The 24,375-nt window shown below is 45.8% G+C and overlaps 1 protein-coding gene across 1 annotated transcript in view; it reads left to right on the top strand.

Annotated features, from left to right (window-relative positions):
* LOC147205559 (aldehyde dehydrogenase family 3 member A2-like) overlaps nt 1-12,170 on the top strand; it is a 36,441-nt gene extending 24,271 nt beyond the window's left edge. Inside the window, exons 7-11 of the mRNA XM_086111292.1 lie at nt 7,297-7,414; nt 7,503-7,644; nt 7,727-7,893; nt 9,093-9,192; nt 9,758-12,170. Of these exons, the coding sequence (XP_085967418.1) occupies nt 7,297-7,414; nt 7,503-7,644; nt 7,727-7,893; nt 9,093-9,192; nt 9,758-10,071 (841 nt within the window). The 3' untranslated portion in view covers nt 10,072-12,170. The remainder of the gene's footprint in view (nt 1-7,296; nt 7,415-7,502; nt 7,645-7,726; nt 7,894-9,092; nt 9,193-9,757) is intronic.
* Nucleotides 12,171-24,375: the final 12,205 nt, after the last annotated feature.

Raw genomic sequence — 24,375 nt, 5'->3', positions numbered from 1 at the left:
ATGCACACAAACACACACGCGCACGCGCATTACCGTGCACACGCGCACATTTGCATGCACGCCACGACGAGCAAGAGCCGGAGCGCCCGAACATAAATGAAACCGAAAGTGACAAAAACACATATTTTTTCCGCCCATTTCTTCCTCTCACCGCTCGCGGTCGGCTTGGGACCAGTCCGCTGGCGCTTGGTCGATTGCGATCGACGAATTGGGCACCACTGCCTTAAAAACAGAGGTAATTCGCTGACTAGTTTAGCACTTAGCGCCGTTGTCTGCGGATGAGCGGTGGTTCAGTTATCTGATTGGTTGCGCTCTATGTCAATCAAATAACGGGATTGCTGATTGGCTGCCGTAGTACGTTCTGTGTATTCAGCACTGTTGTTTGAATGGCAGCGCCATCGCCGAGGCGTTTTCCACAATTGTGTGAAAGCCCGAGAGCCGCATTGAACCAGCCAAAGAGCCGCATGTGGCTGCGAGCCGCGGGTTGGCCACCCCTGGTCTAACAGGTCCCTCAAGACGTCATTGATAAGATTTTGGAAGACCGCAGGAGATCCTGGGTGAGGGCCCAGACAAGCATGGCTCAATGACTGATGACGAATGAAAACATTGAACGGCGTATTCCCATGCCCGAACGCAGGCCACTGGGGGGGACCCCTTCTGGAGCCAGGCCTGGAGTTGGTGCTCGTTGTCGAGCACCTCGTGGCATGGCCTACACCCATGGGCCCCAAGAGTCAATGTGGTCCCCCTTCCCATGGGCTCACCACCTTAGGGAGGGGCCAAAGGTGTTGGGTGAAAAGTGAACTGGGCGGCGGCCAAACGCTGGGACTTTAGTTTAGCATGGAGACAGAGAAGTTTCAACTTGACATAGTCGGACTTGCCTCCACACAGCCTGGGCTCTGGTACCATTTCTCTCCAGAGGGGTTGGACTCTCTTCCATGGTGAGAGGTGTAGAGCAAGTTTGGGCATACTCATTGCCCCCCAGCTCAGTGTCTGTACATTGGGATTCACACCGGTGGACGAGAGAGTAGCCTTCCTCCGCCTACGGGTGGGGGGGACGGGTCCTGACCGTTGTTTGTGCCTAGGCACCCAACAGAAGCTCAGCGTACCCACCCTTTTTGGAGTCCTTGGAGGTTGTGTAGGAGAGCACTCCCTCTGGGAAGTCCCTCGTTCTGTTGGGAGACTTCAATGCTCACATGGGCAATGACAGTGAGACCTGGAAGGGTGTTATTGGCAACCAAACTGTAACTCTCCCCTTTCAGATGATGTAGTTGGCCTGCAATTGGAGGCGACCTTGCACCACCCTCCAATGATGAGGTGGTTGCTATAAAATAAATATAAAATATCATTTATAATATTGTAATATCTGTTTCTTGTATTTGTGTGACGTCATAGGGAGGGGAGGAGCCAGGTTGGGGGGAATATTGGCTCCGGGAGTTAGTCTGAGTGGGGAGTGCATGGGCGTGAGTTGTGGCTAACAGCAACTCCTTTGAATGCGTGTGTTTACTACTTATTTTGTTATTAAAAATGATTAATAGTATCAGCGACTGCGAGCATCCTTCTCTCCGCTACTGAAGGGCATTACATTGGTGTCAGAAGTTTTGGATTCACCCGTCGCACTCCCGTTTTTGCGTAAGGATGTTCGGCGACTTCGGTACTCGGCGGAAGGTGAAGGAAGAGGCCGTTCCGTGCGGCGATGCCGTTACCCGGCGGACGGTAAAGGATGAAGCCGTACCGTGCGTGATTGATATGCCTGAGTCGAGTTGCAACGGGCGCGGTCGCCATGAAGCTGTTGATTCGCGCCAAAATGAGCGCGGGCCCGCCAAAACTGAGTTACGCCATGACGTAGCGGCAGGTGCCGCCGCCATCGCAACGGACGTAAACATGCATGGCGGCGCCCTTGGGCTCGCGTGGCCCTCCATGAAAGCTCTTAAATTCTCCGGAAAAGGGAGTTGGGAGGCTTATAGAGCACAGTTCGAGTTGGTGGCCAACGCAGCGGATTGGTCGGACAAGGTGAAAGCGGTGCAGTTAGCGCTTTCGCTGACGGAGGAGGCTACATCCTGTCTGCTGCTGCTGAGCCCCGGAGAGAGACTCGATTACAGCGCCCTGGTGGGTGCTTTGCAGAGGCGCTTTGGGGAGTTTAATTTGAGAGACTCTTTGCGCTGTGAGTTCAAGCAGCGGGATCGACATCCCGGTGAGCCACTCCGTTGTCTTGCTCATGAGATCGAGAGCCTGGGTCGGCGCGCATATGCTGGAATGCCAAATGAGATCCAAAATGAACTGATACGCGATCAGTTCATCCAAGCTCTCAGACCGGATGAGCTGCGCCTGCACGTCCAGCTTGCCCACCCGGCAGCCCTGGGAGAGGCACTCTCTCTCGCTACAGAGTGGGAGATTGCAACCAAGGGGGCGCTACAGACATCCGCCTGCCCCGTTTTGGCCACCTCGTTGTCGGAAGGGGAGGAGCCCAGGCCAGCGTGGTTGGAGGAGCTGGTGTGCGCAATAAAGACCCGCCCAGCACAGCAGGAGGAAAGAAGCGGACATCGTGCACGCCCGGCTGTCTGCTGGGGTTGTGGACAGCCAGGTCACCTGCTGCGGCGCTGCCCAAAATTGTTGAACCAGCAGGGAAACGGAAAAGGGTCCGTGTAGCCCCGACAACGCGGACCCCTACAGTTGTTAACCGGGAACTGCAACCCGCATTCGGAGAGAAAGCTATAACGGTGGGCTGGACGGACGTGGGGGACCCCAGTCATGTTCGTGTGCAGATTGGGGACGTTTCCTGTACAGCCCTGGTGGACACTGGGTCTTCAGCCACAATTGTGAGGCCTGACGTTGTTCCAGTAGGGACCGTCTTAACATCGACCTTTACAAAACTGAGGACCGTGACCGGTGAAACAGCCGAGATGAGAGGTAAAGGGACATTTTTGTTCGTCCTGGGGGGTCTTTCGACAACCCACTCAGCTTGGGTAGCTGACGTGAGTGATCCCTGTATTCTTGGACGGGACTTTTTAAAAGCTGCGAAATGTGTGGTGGACTTGGGAGCTGGGGTGCTCACCCTGCCGAGTGGTCAGCATGTAGGGCTGATCCTGGCGTCTAGGCAGGGTACTCCGGGGGTGGCCGTCAACAATGCAGACCCTGCAGCGGAGAACACAGATGTACGGATGACCGGACCCAGCCTGTCCAATGCAGCAGCAGCGCTGACTCCTCGACAGTCGACGGTAGATCGGGTAGAGTCCGCTCGCCCCGTGATGGACTTCTCACTGGCGGGGCCAATGACATCCAGCCCAGCTACGTCAGTGGAGTTAACCCCGGGTCGGCCAACAGAGAACCGGACTGGGGCTATCCGGTCCATTTGGGAGAAGAACTGTGACGGCTTGGATGTCGAGCAGCGTGAGCAGCTGTGGCAGGTACTGTGGGACTTTGAGAACATCTTTGCCCTCAGTGAGAATGAGGTGGGCCTCACTCACTTGGTTGAGCACCACATCGACACCGGTGACGCGCGACCAGTAAAGGTTCGGCCCCGACGCCTGCCTCTGGCCCAGCAGGAGGCCGCGGATCAGGAGATCCGTGCCATGCTCGAGGCAGGGATCATAGAGCCTTCTGATAGTCCGTGGGCGTCTGGCGTGGTCATGGTCGCCCGGAAAAAGAGCACCAGACCACGGTTCTGTGTGGACTACAGGCCGCTCAATAAGGTGACAAAGAAGGACTGCTACCCGCTCCCACGGATAGACGAGACATTGGATTTGGTCTCAGGCTCCGCGTGGTTCTCATCACTCGACCTGCGCAGTGGCTACTGGCAAGTCCCCATCACCACGGAGTCCAGACCCAAGACGGCATTCTGCACCACCCGAGGACACTGGCAGTTTAAGGTCATGAGTTTCGGACTATGCAATGCACCAGGAACATTTGAGCGTTTGATGGACACAGTGCTCTCGAACATTCCGAGGCAAAGGTGCCTGGTGTATTTGGATGATGTCCTCGTCCATGGTGGGTCTTTTCAGGCTGCAATGGAGTCTCTGAGACTGGTGCTGGGAAGAATTGCAGCGGCTGGGCTGAAACTGCACCCAGAAAAGTGCCACTTTATGCAGCGGGAGGTGGAGTTCCTGGGCCACCGAGTGAACGGTGAGGGCATCAGCACGCTGGAGGAGAAGGTCCGCACCATTAAAGATTGGCCAGTACCAAGGGACCAGAAGCAGTTGAAAAGCTTCTTGGGGCTGGCCTCGTACTACAGACGGTTCGTGAAGGGATTCTCTTGCATCGGGGCGCCCTTGTTCCACCTCCTTAAAGACAACCAACCCTTCCTCTGGTTGCCGGATTGTCAGGAGGCGTTCTGCAGCCTAAAAAGAGCCCTCATGAATGCTCCTGTTCTCACCCCGCCAGATCCAGCCTTACCTTTTGTGCTGGACACGGACGCAAGTAATGTCGGCATGGGGGCGGTGTTGTCACAGGTGGGGCCGGAAGGTGAGCGAGTGGTGGCCTATTTCAGCCGCACTTTCAACAAGAGTGAACGACGCTACTGTGTTACCAGACGTGAACTGTTAGCAGTTGTTTTGGCTACACGCCATTTCAAGTATTACCTGTGTGGCGTGCCTTTCACCATCAGGACAGATCACGCCGCACTACAGTGGCTGATGTCATTCAAGGAACCAGAGGGCCAAGTAGCACGGTGGCTGGAGGAGCTGCAGGCGTTCCACTTCACAGTGGTACATCGGGCTGGGGCTCAACATGCCAATGCGGACGCCCTTTCCCGGCGGCCATGTTCTGTTAGTGGCTGCAGCTACTGCGACCGGCGGGATGCCAGGGAGTTGGAGCTGCGTGGGGAAGCGACTGCTGCTGCACCGTCATGCTGCACTTTGGAGGCTGTGGACACTACAGAGTGGGCTGCCAAGCAGGAAGAGGACCGTGATCTCAACCCTGTGCGACAGTGGGTCCAGAGTGGCAGGAGGCCACCCTGGGAAGGAGTGATGGGACTCTCCGCTGCCACCAAAGGCTTTTGGAGCAAGTTTGCTGTGTTACGCATGAAGGACGGCGTGTTGCAGCGTGCCTGGAAGGAACCAGCCACCGGGGAGGAGAGATGGCAGGTGGTAGTGCCCGGAGCTCTTAAAGAGATGGTGCTGAGAGCATGCCATGGGAGCACCGGCTCGGGACACTTTGGCAGCACCAAGACCCTCCGACGGCTACGCCAGGGGTTCTATTGGGGTCAGCACCGACGGGACGTAGAGGACTTCTGCCGGCGCTGTGATGAGTGTGCGGCCTACAAGGGACCTCAAGACCAATCGCACGCACCGCTTCAGCAACAGAGGGTTGGGGCGCCCATGGAGAGGGTTGCTGTGGACATTATGGGCCCTTTCCCCGTGACGGACAGAGGGAACCGTTACGTGCTATGTGCGATGGACTATTTTACTAAGTGGCCTGAGGCATACGCACTGCCAGACCAAGAGGCGGAGACAGTGGCGGATGCGCTACTGGAGGGCATGTTCTGTCGGTTTGGGACTGCAGATATCCTCCACAGTGACCAAGGTAGAAATTTTGAGTCCAAAGTTTTTGCTGCTCTTTGTAAACGCCTGGACATGCAGAAAACACGCACCACACCTTTGCATCCGCAGAGCGATGGTCTTGTGGAACGATTTAACCGCACCATGCAGCAGCAGCTCGCCATCCTCACCTCCAAACACCAACGTGATTGGGACCAGCACATTCCGCTGGTACTGATGGCTTATCGTTCGGCGGTCCAAAGTTCCATGAGCTGTACTCCTGCTCTGCTGATGCTGGGCCGGGAAATTCGGACACCGGCAGAGATGGCGTTTGGAAGACCTCCCGGCAGCTCAGAGGACCAGCCGGGACTGGAGTATGCCCGGAAACTGCAGGATCGGCTGGAGGCAGCGCACGCATTCGCACGGGACGAGCTGGAGAAAGCCGGTGCACGTCAAAAGCGGAACTATGACGTGCGGAGCAAGGGGCGGAACTTCCAGATTGGGGAACTGGTTTGGGTGTATACACCTAAAAGAAAAAAAGGGCGCTGCCCCAAGCTAGACAGCCATTGGGACGGTCCATGTAGGGTACTTGAGCGGGTGGGAGAGGTAGTTTATCGGGTGGCAGTCCCCCCCAGGGGCAGAAAGGTTGCCCTACATCGGGACAGGTTGGCCCCCTACCGGGGCAGCGGTGTTCCTGTATTTGAGGTGGGGTCCGCTTCATCCACCAGTTCAGAACATGTGGTGGATCCATGTTCCCCGGATCCCACCAATGTTGTCCCAAGCCAGCCAGCTGAAGGTGGTATCGACTCAGAGCCAGGCCGACCACAGAGGCTGAGGCGACGACCACGACGGCTGGAGGACTTTTTTTGTTGAACCCTCGGGGCGAGGGTTTCATAAAGGGGAGGGCAGTGTAATATCTGTTTCTTGTATTTGTGTGACGTCATAGGGAGGGGAGGAGCCAGGTTGGGGGGAATATTGGCTCCGGGAGTTAGTCTGAGTGGGGAGTGCATGGGCGTGAGTTGTGGCTAACAGCAACTCCTTTGAATGCGTGTGTTTACTACTTATTTTGTTATTAAAAATGATTAATAGTATCAGCGACTGCGAGCATCCTTCTCTCCGCTACTGAAGGGCATTACAATATGATGATGATTATAATTTGTTCAATTCATGTATTTCTACAATGATTCAGATGTCTTCTCCCACACTGGTGTCATATTAAAATCCCTGCCATTGAGGAGGTTTTCAACCGCAACAAAGAAAAGCCGAACTCAAAGTCCACTCTTCTTCCTTATTTAGAAGGCGTCTGTGGAAATTAGTTTTCCAAGTATTCTGACCATTGACATACAACACCTGACTTGAGCAGCCCCATTCACACTTTTTGTTATTTTCTCTCCAGACTGTTCAAAAATGATCAGGCCCGCTGGCAACTAGCTGTGACTTGTACATTTCAGAGGTGTTCTGAAGAGGATGAGGAGCCCGTAAATGACTGCTTTGATATCACTGTTTTGGAGATTCTCAATGTACTCCATGGGGGGAACACGAATGCCCTTACTGACACTTATTACATTGTGTAATCTGCAAGAGTTTTACAATTTTAATATTAAGTAGTGTATCTCAGCCCTTGTGTAGTTTATCAAGTAAGCACTACAGTATATACTCACCACACGTCATGGGTTTAAATTGTACTCTGGCCATGTACAATTTATAATCTACATTCTTCTCACATTCTGTTGACAAATGAGTAGCAAAATAGGCATGAATTTACTATATCTGCTCCCATACTAGGTACTGATTTTTTTGGGGGGGGGTTTGTCTGTTTGTTTAGTCGTATAACCTGGGGAAAATTTGTCAACTGTGGCCAGACGTGTATCGCTCCAGACTATATACTGTGTGAACCTTGTGTCCAAGGCCATGTGGTGGAATGCATCCGACAAACTCTTTTGGTAATGAACAATCTTATAATAGTTCTGACTTCCCTCTCAGTATGAGTGAATGAAATTGCAATTCATGTAAAACTTTAATCTCTCACAGGAATTTTATGGCCCTGATCCCAAATCATCACCGGACTATGGTCGCATCATTAACCAAACTCACTTCAACAGAGTTGTGGGTCTGATGGAGGGGTATGCACCAGTACTAGGTGGCCAATGTGACGCCTCACAGCGCTATATTGGTAGGTGCCTCTTTTCATATAAAGCGCATTGCTATGTACTGTATGGTTCTAGTTTGTGTTCACTGGCTGATTGTTCAAACAGCCCCAACCATATTGAAGGATGTGCCGCCTCATTCCAAGCTGATGCAGGAAGAAATATTTGGTCCTCTGTTGCCCATTGTGACTGTGAGTGGCTTGGATGAGGCCATCAATTTCATCAATGAGAGAGACAAACCTTTAGCCCTCTACATATTTTCCTCTGACAAGCAGGTGAGAAAGCTGGGAGAAGCATATTATAACTCAGGGCATGACATTACCACCCACCAGCTTGCTAAATGCAGGTGAATTTTATCAGTGGCGGGTGACGACGGCGCTCTCTTTAGCCACTTTGCCGGATTTTGTTTGATATTTGGACCCACACCACCTATGGCTCCCAAAAAGGTTATGAGTCGAGACATACGGGGCACTTCTATTTTAAGCGGTGGTGCATTACATGCTTTGCAGTGGTGATAAACCATAAAGACCAGTTTCATGGGGAAGGCAAGAGTGCATGACGGAGTTAAACTCACTTTCTACCAGGATCTGTCAGCAGAGACTGTCCGCATTCAATGAGACTTTGCCACGGTTGTAAAGCAATTTGTGCATATCGGAGCCTTTCAAGGATTTCATTACAATCCCTGCTGGTTGAGAGTCTTTCACAAAAAGGCAAGATATATCTGTTTTCAACACCAAAGGAGGCTGAGGTGTTTTGTCAGACTAACAAGCCCACATGAACAGGACAGTTGAAGAAATGGAAATTTCTTAATGAGTGATGGAAGGTAATAGATGGACAACCTACGTACAGCAAATGACTTAATATATTGGATGGGACACTTGATTTTTTTTTCTTTTTCACATAATTGTGGTCATGTTAAAATGGCTTTAAATTGGGATAAAATACCCACATGTTTTCTGTATTTTCCCTTGATTTTTTTTCTTTGAATATGGCACCAGGACACACACACACACACAGAGAGAGACAGAGAGAGAGAGAGCTTTATCTCCAGGTAGCAGATGAGTATTTTTTATGGAAAGAATGTTACAATGTCATTTCAGGAGAATTTGGAAATGATTGTTATACAGCTACGCAGTCGTGGGATGACAGTGTTTCTGTGCCTATGTGCCAAGAAAAATGTTGAACTAAAAAAATAACCTTAATATTAAATAAACAATCCTCATCAATGATGGGAAAACTTATCGGTTTAAATTTGAAACACACATGGTACATTTCAAACAAACAATTCTCAGTTATATGTTGCCAGGGAACAAAGAGGTGGTCAGGCCCCTCCAGGTTTGAATTTATAGGCGAGGCAATGTGGAAAGGTAAAATGGCAAAATTCATTTTCGAGTGGATGGAAAATGAATGCTATCGTTTATAACAGTACCGATTATTTATTTTCTTCTTTGATGATCTCTTTGTTTTTTTGAAGGTCACAAAGAAGATGATTGAGGAGACCACAAGTGGAGGCGTGACCGTCAATGATGTTATGATGCACTACACACTCATTTCACTCCCATTTGGTGGTGTAGGTAAGTATATACAGTATATGTATAATTATTAGTTTTATATTGTTGTATATTGTGTTTGTGTGTGTGTAGATAGTTCTCAGATATGTTGTAATTTGTGTAAGAGTATGAACTTGCAATTACAATTTTCTAGAGTGTAATTGGTGTGACGAGCAGTAGAAATCATTTCTGCAATGGAATCCACAGAATTTGAATGCCAACCAGTCCTTGCGCAACTCATGGGATTTTTGTGAAGCTGTTTATATGTATGCACTTTGGTCTTTACGGTTGTGCGGTGTATTTCAGTGGGACACTGCCATTTGCTGTCAATAAGAAGTGCCTTTTTTATGAATGCCTAAAATTTGAAATCATCAATAATTTATACATTTAAAAGGAGTTCTTAAAGCGTGGCTGTTTCACAATGGAAGGCATTTGCAGATAAAATCAAGACAGCAAAACAACATTTCTAAACTAGACCTCAGTAACATTATTATTTGTACTTCTGTTAGCAGGATTGCAGTAAATAATTGTTTTTTGCACCACTCTATACCGGTACTTTGTGTGAGATTATTACTGCTTCATTTTGTAGGTCAGAGCGGTATGGGCTTCTATCATGGCAAACACACCTTTGACCGCTTGAGCCACCAGAGGGCATGTCTACTTCGTTCACTTGGCATGGAAAGTATCAACCTGGCTCGGTACCCACCGCAGGACCGTCAGCGAGCGAGCAGGGCACGGTTGGCCCTCATGTCACCCTTGATTGACTTATCCAAGAAGACTTATATCTGGGCCATTAGTATGACCGTCATTGCAATTGGTCTACTCATCACTCTGCTAGTCATTCTTCTCATTGCCGCAGGCTTGAATTGTACCTGCTGGTACTGGAGAGGTTTTTTTAATTAGACAAAGGATTACCTCATATACAGTACCGGGTACTTATGTATCAGTGGTGGGCAGTTTCTCAGTCCCGACCGAAGGTCCGTTCTTGACAAACTCCTGTTTCGCTGCCGGACTGATGATTGATGGAAACTTTGAGACACTGGCGGAATAAGCGCCGACACAAGCGATTTTTGTCCTTGACTCGAATGGTCACTAATCAGAAAAGAAAAGACAACCTTCAACAAATGTTTTGCAGCACATGTTGGCGCCTTCGATGGAAATTTCTGCGTGACTGTGCTGAGTCATATCAATAGCCTGCTGGCTTTCGTATGGCTCAGTGGTTGAATGGTCGTCTCCCAACGCAGAAGTTAGGGCCATTGTGACCTTGTCAAAGTGTCATTGACCAAAACGCTGAACCCCCAGTTGCTCCTGATACTGCGTCATCAGTACATAATGCAGAAACAGTGTAAAGCACTTTGAGTACCAAAAGTAGAAAAGCGTTTTATACTGAAAGTAACAGCCCATTTACCATTTACAATGAATGTTTGTCTGTCACGAGCTCTCCACTTCTGGAAGCTCCAGTGGGAAGCCTTCTCCATGGATAGAATGTCATGCTGGGAGACATCCTCAGGCTGAAGAGGGACGCCCTGGTCAGTGCCAACTTCCAGAACCTGGTGTCGCTCAAGGAAGTCATCCCCAAACAGTGGTCCAAAGGCCACTTGGTACCAGGCCACACAGAAAAGAGAGACGCAAAAAATGATCAAGAATTGTGATTCCGGTGGCTAGCTGTGCTCAGTGACTGAGCATCAGACGCGGCAGAAATGTGCGTGACGGCAGCTGATCGGAGACCAGATTTTGCTTCTTTACTTTGGTTTGCAAGTTTCAGATGTGAACACAAAGTAAAGGAACAAGAAGTCAAAAAATGACCAAACGCGCAGCTGATGGACAGCTAGACTAGACTTGGCATAATCTTCCCAAAATGAAACTATTTCAACAAGATTGTTCAACACCGTTCCTTGTGTGGCGCTTTCTCCAGAGCCAAATGGAGTAAATGAAGCCATTGTCCAAGGAAAGTTAGCAATACGTCAATCGCGTTGAATCATTTGAACAAGTAGCACCCAAGTTATATTGTGGAACACATGATAATTAATGCACGAGGAGTTTGTGCAGGCTGACGACACATCAGCAGTTCAGCCGCTACTGTGTCGACGTACAGCCACTGGACAAAGCAGTCATCAATCGTGTCATCTTTCCATCATGCATCCACCCATCCCAGCATGTACTTGTTTGAACCAGTCTGTGGCGCAAAAAAGGTTGGAGACCACTGCCTGAAGGGGAACGTGTCCCTGTTGGGATACGCCAGCAACAAGGGGGTAGTTTGGGGAGGGGGAAGCAGGAGCAGCAGCAGTAATAGTATAAGAATTGTGTGTGTGTGTGTGTGTATAAAATGTTGTCCAAAGAATAAAATTGTGTGCAGTTACCCTTGTAAATAGTTTTTTTACTGATGCTCCTAAAAAAGTGGTGACAAAACTGTCATTTATTGATAAAGGCATTTAAAATAACGATGACGGCATGATGGACTGACGATTGACGGACTGGGCCGGCCTGAAATAATAACGGACGGATAATCACCGCCTAGCGGGCCAGCCGTCGCTGGTGAATTACGGATGGAATACGGATGAAATTTACTGAAATGCCCACCACTGATAAAAGTTTTGAAATGAAACTAATTGAAAAGAACGGGTGGATTTATCGGTGATGCACTGTAAAAGGACTTTTTCAACAAAACAGTAAATCACCCTTTCTCACAAAAATATAACATCTTCCTCTGCAGGCTCCACTTTCGATAATAAATTATATTCCATAAAGTTTTACATTGAGTGAAAAAAAATGTATTCATAACTAAAAGATATGTACAATAAATAAATAAATGAATGGTATAAAAACATCTTGGGGAACTTTTTTTACATTTCAAAATAAAGCACTTAACATGTTTTACTTAGAAGAGTGGGGTTTTTTTGGAGACACAAGAAGTCGAAAAATTGAAAGACTTTTTCATGGTGAAATGCAAGTCAAACCAGCTGCCACGGCAAGAGATCACAACACATGCACCAAAGGGCCCACTTCAAAACGAAAGCCCAACCATGAATGACACGGACATTAATGCATTGTTGGATTTTCATTTTGAAGACGGGTGCTCCACCGCCAATTTACAGGATGAATAATCGTTGCAGTGGCTGGCATGACTTGCACCTTCAAATGAAATGACTAAATTGAACTTGAGTTGCGAGCAGCTATGGCGGACCTGGCACAATCAAATTGAAATTTTTGAAAATGGCACAATGAACCTCAGACATATATGTCAGACGTACAAAGTTTCATGCGTTTTCACAGATTTTTAAACCTCATCTGTGGTCTCTTCTCAAGGTTTCTTCTTTTTCCCTAAAATGGGGTCATCCAGTTGGGGGTTTGATTCATGGCATGTCACCAATCATTTTCAACCAATAACCCGTGACGCCCTTTGAGACTCTTGTGACAAAGAGCTATGCAAATAAAATAACCTGACTTATCTTTACTCTTATATTCGCTGTCGGTTTTAACTCCTGTTTAGTTTTGCTTGGCATCACAAACCCATCGGAAATAATCCCTCATACACATTGTCCGTGCATTAACATATCTAGAAAACCAAATTGCTGTTCCTGCATTCACTGCTAGTGAAGAAACATCACACTTTTCATCTTGGAAGTTTCATAAGTTTTCTACATTTTTAGACTTTCAAAACTAACTGATATCGTGACTAATGGTATGTCACAATGGCAACAGCCTTTGATGAAATGAAATGCTTTAGGTAAATTCCCTTTCCCTATCTTCAAATGAACCAGCCCAAGTTTGAAGCACATCACATTAAATCTCTTGGGGGAGTACAATAAAATATGGCCACTTTAAAAGGTGGAAAATTATAGACAATTTTAAAAAGGAAATTAAAATAGCGGATGTCTGCTTAGATTAACTCATTGAATACCACCCCTTTTCACTGGAGCAAGCCCCTCAATCCCTCACATTTTACTGAATTTTGACTGATTTGCAAGGCCCACAGAATTTTCTGTTCTATGGCTATATATACATGCAACCTGTGAAAAGAAAGGTGAGACTCTCTTCTTTCAGCAGAAAAAAAAGTTTGTTTCTATCTTTCTCCGTTCGTTGGCAATCAGCATTAGAAAACTGCTAAGTTTTATGGAAAAGGCCGATTTTCTGCAGAAATCCAGAGAAAATGAGCTTTTTGTAAAAGCATGCATTTCAAGCATCATTTCAAGTTTTACACTATTTTTTGCTTTTGTGGCAGCTCAAATACCTCAATAATGTGTTCCTCCTACAAAAGAACATTACAAATAATGTTTTTGTAGCAAAATAATTTATTTGCACACAACAAAACTATTGAACTATGAACAAAAGTGCAGCTGTGGAGAAGATGGTTTTTGGCTTCCATCCAGTTTGTCACCACATCGATTCATCCCACCACGTCCAGATGCACGACCTATAAATTATAGAAACATAAAAAGTTGCAAATATATCTTGCTGCAGAGTGAGGTACAATAATTTTATTTACCTTTCTTTCCACCACCAAAGCGAGGAGTCGTCATCTTTCGGCTTCTGGTTGGACAATCTGTAATGGATAGAAGTATGTACAATTACCACACTTTTATTTTTCTATTTTTTTTATTGTTGCTTTCCACTTACATTTCAACATCTCTCACACACACACATACATGCTCGCACACTGCTATTTACACCATTCATTCCACGCTGCTCAGCATCCAATTTGAAATGAAATGCTATATGAATTTAACACTAGTGGTTTTAGCAGAGCTGAGCGGACCAAATGTGTCCTGTTTTTTTTTTTTAAACCTATGGCGACATGCAAGTCAGCGCATATTTTCATCCACATCTACGAGACGCATCAACCGTACATAAATGATTAGTGTTACTGGCAACTTCATAGTATAGCGGGGAATGTAGCGGTACATAAAAGTGACTGAGGAGGCATAAGAAGTGATGAAGTTTTGAATGGGAACTTGTTTGTTTGTTTATTGAACATAAAACATATATACAGTAATAATTTGACAGAAAATAAGGTAGATAAAAAAAGTAAAAAGAAAGAAATCAATCTTCATTCAACACAGTTATTATGTTCAAGGGAGTAGGAAGAAGTAAAAAACTTATCTAGTCCTACCCCGTTATGTGATTGTATCTAATAAATCATTTTTATATCAATCAGAAAAGAAAAAAGTAAGAAGAAAGAAGTCTCCATTAAGGCTCATACTTTACCCTTAACCGTGATATTTTTACAACTTTTGGTTTGTATCGGGATTATATACTTCCACACCCTGACACTCTTGTGTCAATTTTCTCTTGTATTCATAATGGATATTTATATACCTTTCTCTATTTATCAACTTAGTTCTGATTTATCATTATATTTAATGTTTTGAATTTATCATTTTAACTCTGATTGATGTAGGTTGTTTGTACTATTTTTTTGAATTTGTTTTTGAACTCAGCGAGCGATTTACTCATTTTCAGGTCCGTTTCGAGATTACTTGCAAGCGAGTCAGCAGTTACGTCCTCGTTCCAGCGGCTCTGGCGAGGACTCTCAGCTGCTTTCCGTTATGTCCGAAGGCACATATTCGTCCGACATATCGGGATCCAAATCGCTCTCCAATTCATCGTTTTCGCCGTCGTCTTACGAGACGATTCTAACGAATCGCTGACGTGTGCCCGGCGTCGGCCATGCAAAGCAATGCAGCCTCTTTGCCGTCATCGCTGGAAGTCGCCGGGGAGACGACTTGTGGGCGATGTGGGGCATCGGGAGGCACAAAATGCTCTGCCAGGCGATGATCGCTGACGTGGAGCAAGTTCATCTTCATCAGATGAACTCGAAACTCGGCGTGAGCTATGCGGGTCGCGTGTAGCACGCCATGTTTGTGCAGGCCGACGTTCGTTTGACGGGTGCCGCTTTCGATTAGTGACCGAAGCGTCATTTTCTCTTCCACACAAACACCATCTCCTTTGTTGTTTTGTTTCGAGGACGCTTTTATACCGAAAAAAAATCTTTTTTAGTTATTTCCTTTTCTCCATCGTTGCTCGTTGCTAATGTTCCAATCCACTATCCACATACGCCCCTCCTTCATTGTACGCCCTTTCTACGACTTCTGCGGCGTGATCCTGGTTGATTTTTGCACCACTGCCACCCGATGGCCATTTTTATAATAATAATAATAATACATTTTATTTATAAGCGCCTTTCAAGATATAACAAAAAACACAAAACAATACAGGTTGAGCATCGGCAGCCAAAACGCGCCAGGGTTCACTCAACCCGAAAGTCAGAAAGAAACCACAAGGGAGGGAGAGGGGGAGAAAAAAAACCCACGCTCGAACTACTCTCATTTGAGGATAATTTGAGTGAGGCAAAAAACTCCTGCACAAGCATATGACAGTTACAACAGGTCACAAGACATAAACAATGAAGACGGTGAAACAAGGGAATGTATGAGGGAGGGGGTGACGGTGGGGGACTAGCTTCCGTGCGTACTTTCATCAGGGGAAGGTCGAGATAGCAGATGTTGTTTTGGTAGCAGGCTGCCCAAGAATTTAAGACAGCCTTGAGTCCGTGGCTTATGTCTCTGTAGTGGCGTCGATCAGCCAAAACCGTGATTTCAGTCAATATTTGAGCACGGATTCCAGTTTCTCCAAGTTCTTGACCATCTTGCAGAGATGCTCCAAAACCGCAACAGTTTGTGGTTGAGCACAGTCTGAGTCTGAGTGTTGGACATCCGCGTTATGCCATCCTTAGACCGGCAGCCTCTTCACTTCCAATAGAGCCGCTCCCGTCGGTGGAATTTTGCAATAGATCAGGAAACTGCTAACACTAAACAGCAGCATACCTGTTATCGGAAGGCCGAAAATGTAGATGTCATCCACATCCTCAACGGACAGTGTTGACAGGCACACCATTCTCCGCTTCCTCCAAGGATCTAGGGTGTACCCAGCAGCAAAAGTCCCAGAGGGGCAAGTAGGCTCCCCACTGCCTGCTCTTCTCATCGAGAAAATGTTGTCGATGGCATCGAGAGACCAGCCAACCAATTCCATGTTTGTTTTTAGGATGAAAATACGACAGGAGGCTAGGAAAAGTCAGACAAAGACAGCACATGGACTGAGTGGCGAGCAGGGAATGGTGGGGTGGGGGTGGGGGACAGGAGCAGAAAGCAAAAGCGTCCGCCTTCGTCGAGAGCCAAGCTATTGCTATTTAACATTGCCGTCAAGCCTAATCCTGTGGTGATCGGACTCTCTTGCACCCTCCCCCATGAAAACACGTGATTGACGTATTAATACGTCATGGGGAGGGAACGGCTATGCGCTAATTGACGTATTTATACGTCAAAGGGTGTAAATGAGTTAATGGTGTGGTTCCAAGAAACTGTCTTGGGCTGTTATACAGTGATCCCTCACTTATCGCGGTTAATGGGGACCGGGACCCAGACGCCACGAGTGAAAAACCGCGAAGGAGGTTTTTCTTAAAACTAAGAATTTTTGTGTAAGTGTATGTGGGTGCGAACATGTTTAAAATATGTAAACAGTGATTATACTTGTTAGGTTGAGACACATGATGACCTCTACTTTCGTAGCATCATTGTGTCCAACCTGTTAGGGTTTGGATGTGACCCCAATAGCACGACAACAGGCAGGTATAGTTGAAGCCAACACTTGGCGTAGTTTATTGAAGAGTCTTAGCAAAGTCACTCAGGAAGAATCACGAAGAAGCCACAGGGAAAATGTCCACAGGAAACGAACCCTAACTCAGGGAGAAAACTCGGACTTACTTAAACGCTCAGGGGGAAGCACGAGGAGTCCACAAGGGAATGTCCACACAAGGAACAAGAAACTGCAGATGATGCCAAAAGAGTCCACTGGCGTGGTGACGGCACAAACTTGCACTGAGGAATGGTCTGTGAGTCAATTTATACCAGTCCAAACGAGCAGATAGGCAACAGCTGACGAGTCTCAGGTGTGAGGTGCATGAGCACCCTGGCTGAGGAGGCTGCCTGGCTGGCCCCTCCCGAACACAACCTCACCTGCCTGTTCCCTTATCTTCCCTCTTTAATTTAACCCCTGACCATCATTATTTTCACTTCCTCATCCATTTTCTTATGATCAGTTTTACACATACAACATTGAAATAATGAAGCTCAACTGGTGGAAGGAAGTTTCCTGTTAATTCCATAAAATGCCGCACAAACACCCTACACCGCAAAAGCTAGAAAATAGCACAAACACGACGCCATGAGTCGCGCCAAGAGTCGCGCTTATCTACACACATGCAAAGATTAATTAAGCAGATATCCTTATCACAGACATAACTCTACAAACTAAAATATTCACCTCGGTACCACTCTCAACCAGGCCAAGTACCTCCAAACTTTTAATTTTGTCATCTGCGAAACCACTTAACCTCATCCAAAACTCCTTGATATACACCATCAATTGACCGTCAAACAAGCCATTATCCCTTTCCGCATTCCCTCAAAATAAGACTTCCTTCGAACAGGAAGCCAACAAGGAAAGGTCCAATATTTCGACAATTAGGCAAATCAGAATCAGAATCAGAATCAGAATCATTTTATTGGCCAAGTATGTAGAACACACAAGGAATTTGTCTCCGGTATAACACGCTGCATTAGTATCATCGTAAACAACAAAATCATTGGACCATTTTAGAGTAACCAGTAGCAGTATTTGTAGTACAAGAAGAGTGACTACGTCAGTGACTGTTTAAGGAGTTAATGGCTAGAAGCCCACAGTCCTTTACAGTTACTATTTAATCCTGCAGGTGCACTATTTTATGTGTGTCTAGCTGGCCAGCAAAATCATATTATATTATCCACACATTTAGATGTTTTATACTGGAAGGGCATTGGTTCTTTATGAACTACCAGTCCTTACACTCTTATCAGGACCCTTGCCATGGTGAAGAGGAGATCAGAGGAGGAGGTTATACCAGAGATTGGAAGGCCAGCCCCAATGAATGAAATGCTGAGCAAGGCACCAACTGACCTGAGAGCTAAGATTATGGCAAAAATTAAGGCTGGGCAAACGATATAGATAAAGGGCAGAGAAAAGCCGTTGTAGTGGATGTTGCGATCCCAAGCGATGGAAACATCAGAAAGAAGAAACTGGAGAAAAACCCAGGGCTCAGAGAGGAGCTGGAGAGAACATGGAAGGTAAAGGTGACAGCAGTGTCTGTGGTTGTCAGAGCACTCGGGGCAGTGACCCCCAAACTAGATGAGTGGTTGCAACAGATCCCGGGAACAACATCGGACATCTCAGTCCAGAACTGTGCAGTGCTGGGAACAGCAAGGATACTGCGCAGAACCCTCAAGCTTCCTGGCCTCTGGCAGAGGACCTGAGCTGAATGGGGGACGGACACCACCTGAGGGTTGAGACGAGGGGTGTTTACCTGTTTCCGCAGCAACGGCAACATAGGCCAGTATTGTACAAGCAAAATTGCTCCTGGCACCAACTGCAGCCCTGAACAGGAAATGAGCAGTAAAAAAAATTCGATGGATGAGATTAAACAAACGCGAATATTTTGTTTTATCTGCGAGCCAGATGCAATCACACGAGCTCACGAGCCATCGGTTCCCGACCCATGGTCTAGTCCCGGGGTGTCAAACATACGGCCCGCGGGCCGGAACTGGCCCGCAAGGAGCTTTAATCACACCCGCAGGATAATTTAAAAGTGAAAAAAAAATGCATAAAAGACACAGAATGAATATTTATAATACATAGCAATTCATGGAGTATCCGCTTGGGGGACACACTGTTTTGATCAGAGTAAAAGACAACACTGTTTAGATCAGAGAAGAAGACAACAGCAGCCTCAGTCTGTCACTGAGACAGACCCAACACAGCAGACGCTATCAAGGACATGTGAATACTTTATTCTTTACACATATTATAGCACTCTCTTTAATTTTAAGATTAAGATATCCTTTATTTGTCCCGCAATGGGGAAATTTACAGTCAGAGTTCAGAAAGGAAAACACTGGGTAGGGAGAGGGAAAAAAAACCCACGCTCGAACTATCCTCTTCTGAGGATAATTTAAGTCCAGGATAAAAAAAGACCCTAGCACATAAATAAGCATATGACACTTACAACAAGTCACAAGACACAACATGTAATGAGAGGGCGGATGGATGTGAAGGGGGGGGGGGCGACCGTGACGCAGTTTATCTGACCAGCTGCACGGTCACCGAGCGCTCTGCAGATAATTCTACGTCGCGGGGGAAAAAGAATGGAGCGATGAAGGCGGTGATGGTAAGGATGTGTATGCGCGTGTGATTGTCTAGTTGTGTATGTGTATGCGTGAACAGGTCGCAGCTGCTTCGTCAAGGTCTGCTCATGAAGACAGTCCTGGCTTATCAGTCCATGGCCAAGAAGGAGGGGGGTGATGGTGGGGGCACTAGCATCCGTGCATACATTCCATCCAGGGGAAAGGGGTCCAAATAGCATTGTTTGTTTTGGAGGGACGGCCGCCAACAATTTCAGGTGGCCTTGAGTCCGTAGCTGTATCCCTTCACTGGCGCCGATCAGCCAAATCCTCAATTCCTTTTCGAAGCGAGAATTCCAACTTCTCCATGTTGTTGTCGATCGTACGGAGACGCTCCAGAACCGAAATTGCGGTTGAGCTCAGTCACCGCTTGAGTCTGAGTGTTGGACATTCACGCTAGACCATCGAGAATGACCGGCAGCTTCTTCACTTCCAATAAAGCTGCTCCCGTCGGTTGGATTTTGCAATGGAACAGGAAAATGCTAACACCAAACGGCAGCATACCTGCTATCAGACGGCCGATAATGTAGATGTCTTCCTTACATCCCTGCCTATACCTTTGTAAGGTGTAGGCAGGGATTACATTTAGATTATATATGCACATGTAAATGGCTTAAAAATTCCTTTCTTTATAAATCTCGTTTAATCTTAAAAGTGCATTACTATAGTTTTTAATACCAATTACTTGTTAATAAATCTCGTTTAATCTTAAAAGTGCATTACTATATTTTTCAATACCAATTACTTGTTAAAGTTCTGTGCCTTTGTACAATCAGTGGGATCAGTTGCAATACATATACAGGTATGTGAATGATAAAAGTAAATTGCACATTTGTCTGAGGACATCTAAGGAGCTTCATGAAATGTTTTGTAAAAGATCTGTTCATTAAATTTCAACATTTTCCTCATGTTATTGTGCTTCTTTAGACCAAAACAAAGGAAATACATTCTTTTGGTTATTTATAGCAGAGTATTGTATAATTTTAATGGTCCAGCCCACTTTACATCTACCGAGGCCGTATGTGGCCCACAATGTGAAATAAGTTTGACACTCCTGGTCTAGTCCAAGTTTGGTTAGACCGCATCGCTTGGCGGGCCAAATTGTTCTTGAAAAACAACTGCACAAGAAACTACGACATACAAAATCAATAATAAGATTATTATTTATCTTAACTTGTTTTACTTTTTAACATCATTGCTTGTGCTATCCATAGCAAAGAACTCTGTATCTTACGTTTTAATATCTTACGTCAGACGAAACGAATGTTGCCCAATTTTGAGGCGACTGATGTCTCGGAGTCGATTTTGAGTTGGCTTAATGCATTGTAGCCGTGTACTGTTACTCAACGATTGGTCATGAGACGCATGGGTCACCATGATGACAAAAGGTCTGGCATATCAGAATTTTTGTTCATTTTGCCGCATAGTGTGACATGTCCTTCATCACCCATCAATCGTTTTTTGGTCAATGCCAATTGGAACACAGTGCCCTTCTACTTAGGACAAGAGACTGGACGTGGCGCACACAATCACAATGTGCTGTAGTACATTTAAAGGCACGGAAGCTAACCGCGGACGTTAGCACGGAAGCTAATTGCGAAAAGTCGCTACGCAGCTGGAACCCACCACCAGAGACCAACCAGCCGAACGCCAGCGAGCGTGAGGGAGCCGGCAACCCCACTTGCCACGTTAGAAACACCCAGCAGCAAGCCCACTGGACACGTCACAAACTAGCATACAACTGGCTAGCAACGAGACCCGACAAAATGCCACCCAAACAGAAGCAAGACACAAAGCAGGATGAGGATTTCCTGACCCTCACTCAAGTAAACGAATTACTCCAGCAACAAAAAGAGCTTTTTACGGCGCTCTTGCAACAACAACAGGAAAACTTCAAAGGATTTGTCAAGATGATAATAGACTCAACAAACTCACGACTTGACACTTTTACCAGGGAAGTCCAAGAAATAAAAACCAGCATCAACTTTACCCAAAAAGAGGTAGACGACATTAAAAAAAATCTAATCTGTCAAACTGGCCATTCCAAAGACATGCAAACAGAATTCTACAAAATATGTGACGGCATGCTTGTATTAACAGACAAGATGGACTACTTGGAAGGACAGTCAAGAAGAAACAACTTGGTAATTGATGGAATTGAGGAAAAACCGGGGACTGAAACAGAGGAAAAAGTTCAAAAAATCCTCAAGGAGAAGCTGCTGATACAGGGGCAAATTGAGGTGGAGAGAGCTCACCGCACAGGAAGACAAGAACCTGGAAGACCTCGTCCGAGGCCAGTTGTGGTGAAATTTCTCAAATACAAGGACAGATCAAGGATCCTACAAAAAGCAAAATACTTAAAAGGCTCCAACATCTACATCAACGAAGACTTTACAGATGCCGTACGACAAAAAAGAAAAGAGCTCCTCCCAAAATTAAAAGCTGCACGTGACAGAGGGGAAACTGCCTACTTAAGACATGACAAACTTATCGTCCACCCCCGCACCAGTACTCCAACACAACAGGCTCGAGTTCAACACCATCAAGCAGCATACTGAGAATTATTCACCACCCGAAGATAAAAACTCTGACCCTACTGAAGCAGGAAATTCACATACCAAAAACATGGACTTCGAACCCTTTGATGACCCTTCCAACCCTTTGATGACTTCCAACCCTACTGACCACAAGACATTTGACCCTGAGAACAACTTGGACCCGGACAATAACTTTTTCAAGACCGACCGACCGCGAGGGAGCCAGCGACGACCGACCGTGAGGGGGCCAGTGATGACCGCGAGGAAGCCAGTGACGACTGCAGGGAAGCCAGCGACCGCGAGGAAGCCGGGAGACAACCAGCCAGCGACCACCGCGAGGGAGCCAGAGACGACCGAGAGGAAACCAGCGACGACAGCAGGGGAGCCAGTGACCGCGAGGGAGCCGGGAGACAGCGAGCCTGAGGGAGCCGGGAGACAACCAGCCAGCGCGCGTGAGAGAGCCAGGAGGCAGCCAGCCAGCGAGCGTGAGGGAGTCGGCGACGACCGCAAGGGAGCCAGCGACCACGAGGGACCCAGGAGACGTCCAGCCAGCAACCGCGAGGGAGCCAGTGATGACGGCGAGAGAGCGAGCGACGACAGCGAGAGAACCAACGACGACCGCGAGGGAGCCAGCGACGACCGCGTGGGAGCGGGAAATTCACATCCCAAAAACATGGACTTCCAACCCTTTGAAGATATTGACTATAAGCCATTCGATCCCGAGAACAATTTGGACCCAGACAACAACTTCTTCCAGAACAAACAAAGGGTAACAAACTCTGACTATTACCTGGATGAACAATTCAACACTAATATAAAATTGGAAAATGCACTTTCAGTAATACACTTAAACAGTAGAAGTCTCTATAAAAACTTCACAAAAATCAAAGAATACCTGACTAAATTCAATAAATTCAAAATAATTGCCATATCAGAAACTTGGCTTGATGAAGATAAAACAACTGAAATGGAAATAGAAGGTTATGAAATGTTTGCAACTAATAGGGAAAACAAAAAAGGAGGGGGGGTTGCAATATATGTAGACAAAGCACTTAAATGCAGTAAAATCGAGAGATTGACAAACACAATAGAAAACCTAATGGAATGTCTAACCATTGAAATACATAATAAAAAGGCATCAAATATCATCATAAGTTGCATCTATAGGACACCAGGATCATGTATTGACACATTCAATAAAAAACTAACAGATATGCTCAGTTACAACAACGATAAGAAAACACGAATAATATGTGGTGACTTTAACATTGACTTATTAAACCCAAATGGACACAAAAAAACAACCGACTTCATAAATACTATGTACAGCAACAGCTTTTTCCCAGTAATCCTGAAACCTAGCAGAATAACAGTTGACACGGCCACATTAATAGATAACATATTTATAAATAAGATTGACCATAAAATGGAAAGTGGACTTCTCATTAATGACATAAGTGACCACCTACCTGTTTTTGCAGTTTTTCATAATTATTTTGATAGAAAAGCTAAGTCAACAACTCGCATAACAGAAATAAGACTAAGAACCCAACGCTCCACCGACGCCTTTAAGCAAGACCTAGAAAAACAAAACTGGACCGAGGTCTATTCAAACGAAGACCCAAATACAGCGTTTGAAGTATTTCAGTCTACCATAATCTCCTTATATGATAAACATTTTCCATTAACTAAAGTCTCCAAAAAGTATAAAGACCCAAGTAAGCCATGGATAACGAAAGGCATAGAAAACGCATGTAAAAAGAAAAACAATTTATATAAATTGTTTTTAAAATTGAGAACTGAAGAAGCAGAAAAAATATATAAGACCTATAAAAATAAACTAGTAAATATTATAAGAACCAGTAAAAGAGATCATTATCATGCACTATTAGAGCAGAATAAAAGTAACACACAAGAAATATGGAAGATACTTAACCAAGTAATCAGAAATAGTCCTAAAAAAATGGATTATCCAGAGTATTTTATCAAAGGCAAAAATACTATTTTGGAAAAAAACTGCAGAAATAGCAACTGAATTTAATGAGTATTTTGTCAACATCGGCAGTAACCTAGCAAAACAAATTCCTGATCCAACAAACTTGTTTGAAATAGATAGATATGTAGAAAAAAAACTCCTCCACGATGTTCCTTACTGCTGTAAAACAAGAAGAAGTATCAAATATTATAAAAACTTTTAAAAATAAAAAGTCAACTGATTGCTTTAATATTGACATGACAATAATAAAGCAGATTATAGAATATGTAGTGCGACCTTTCACGCACATATGCAACCTGTCATTCAAAGCTGGTATCTTTCCATCAAAAATGAAAATTGCTAAAGTTATTCCAATCTATAAAAGTGGAGAAAGACATCGGTTTACAAATTATAGACCAATATCACT

The sequence above is a fragment of the Hippocampus guttulatus genome, chromosome 5 (genome assembly GCF_054856545.1).
Source record: "Hippocampus guttulatus isolate MCC_2025c chromosome 5, RoL_Hgut_1.0, whole genome shotgun sequence".
NCBI lineage: Eukaryota > Metazoa > Chordata > Actinopteri > Syngnathiformes > Syngnathidae > Hippocampus > Hippocampus guttulatus.
This window is presented reverse-complemented; position numbering and strand designations above follow the sequence as displayed.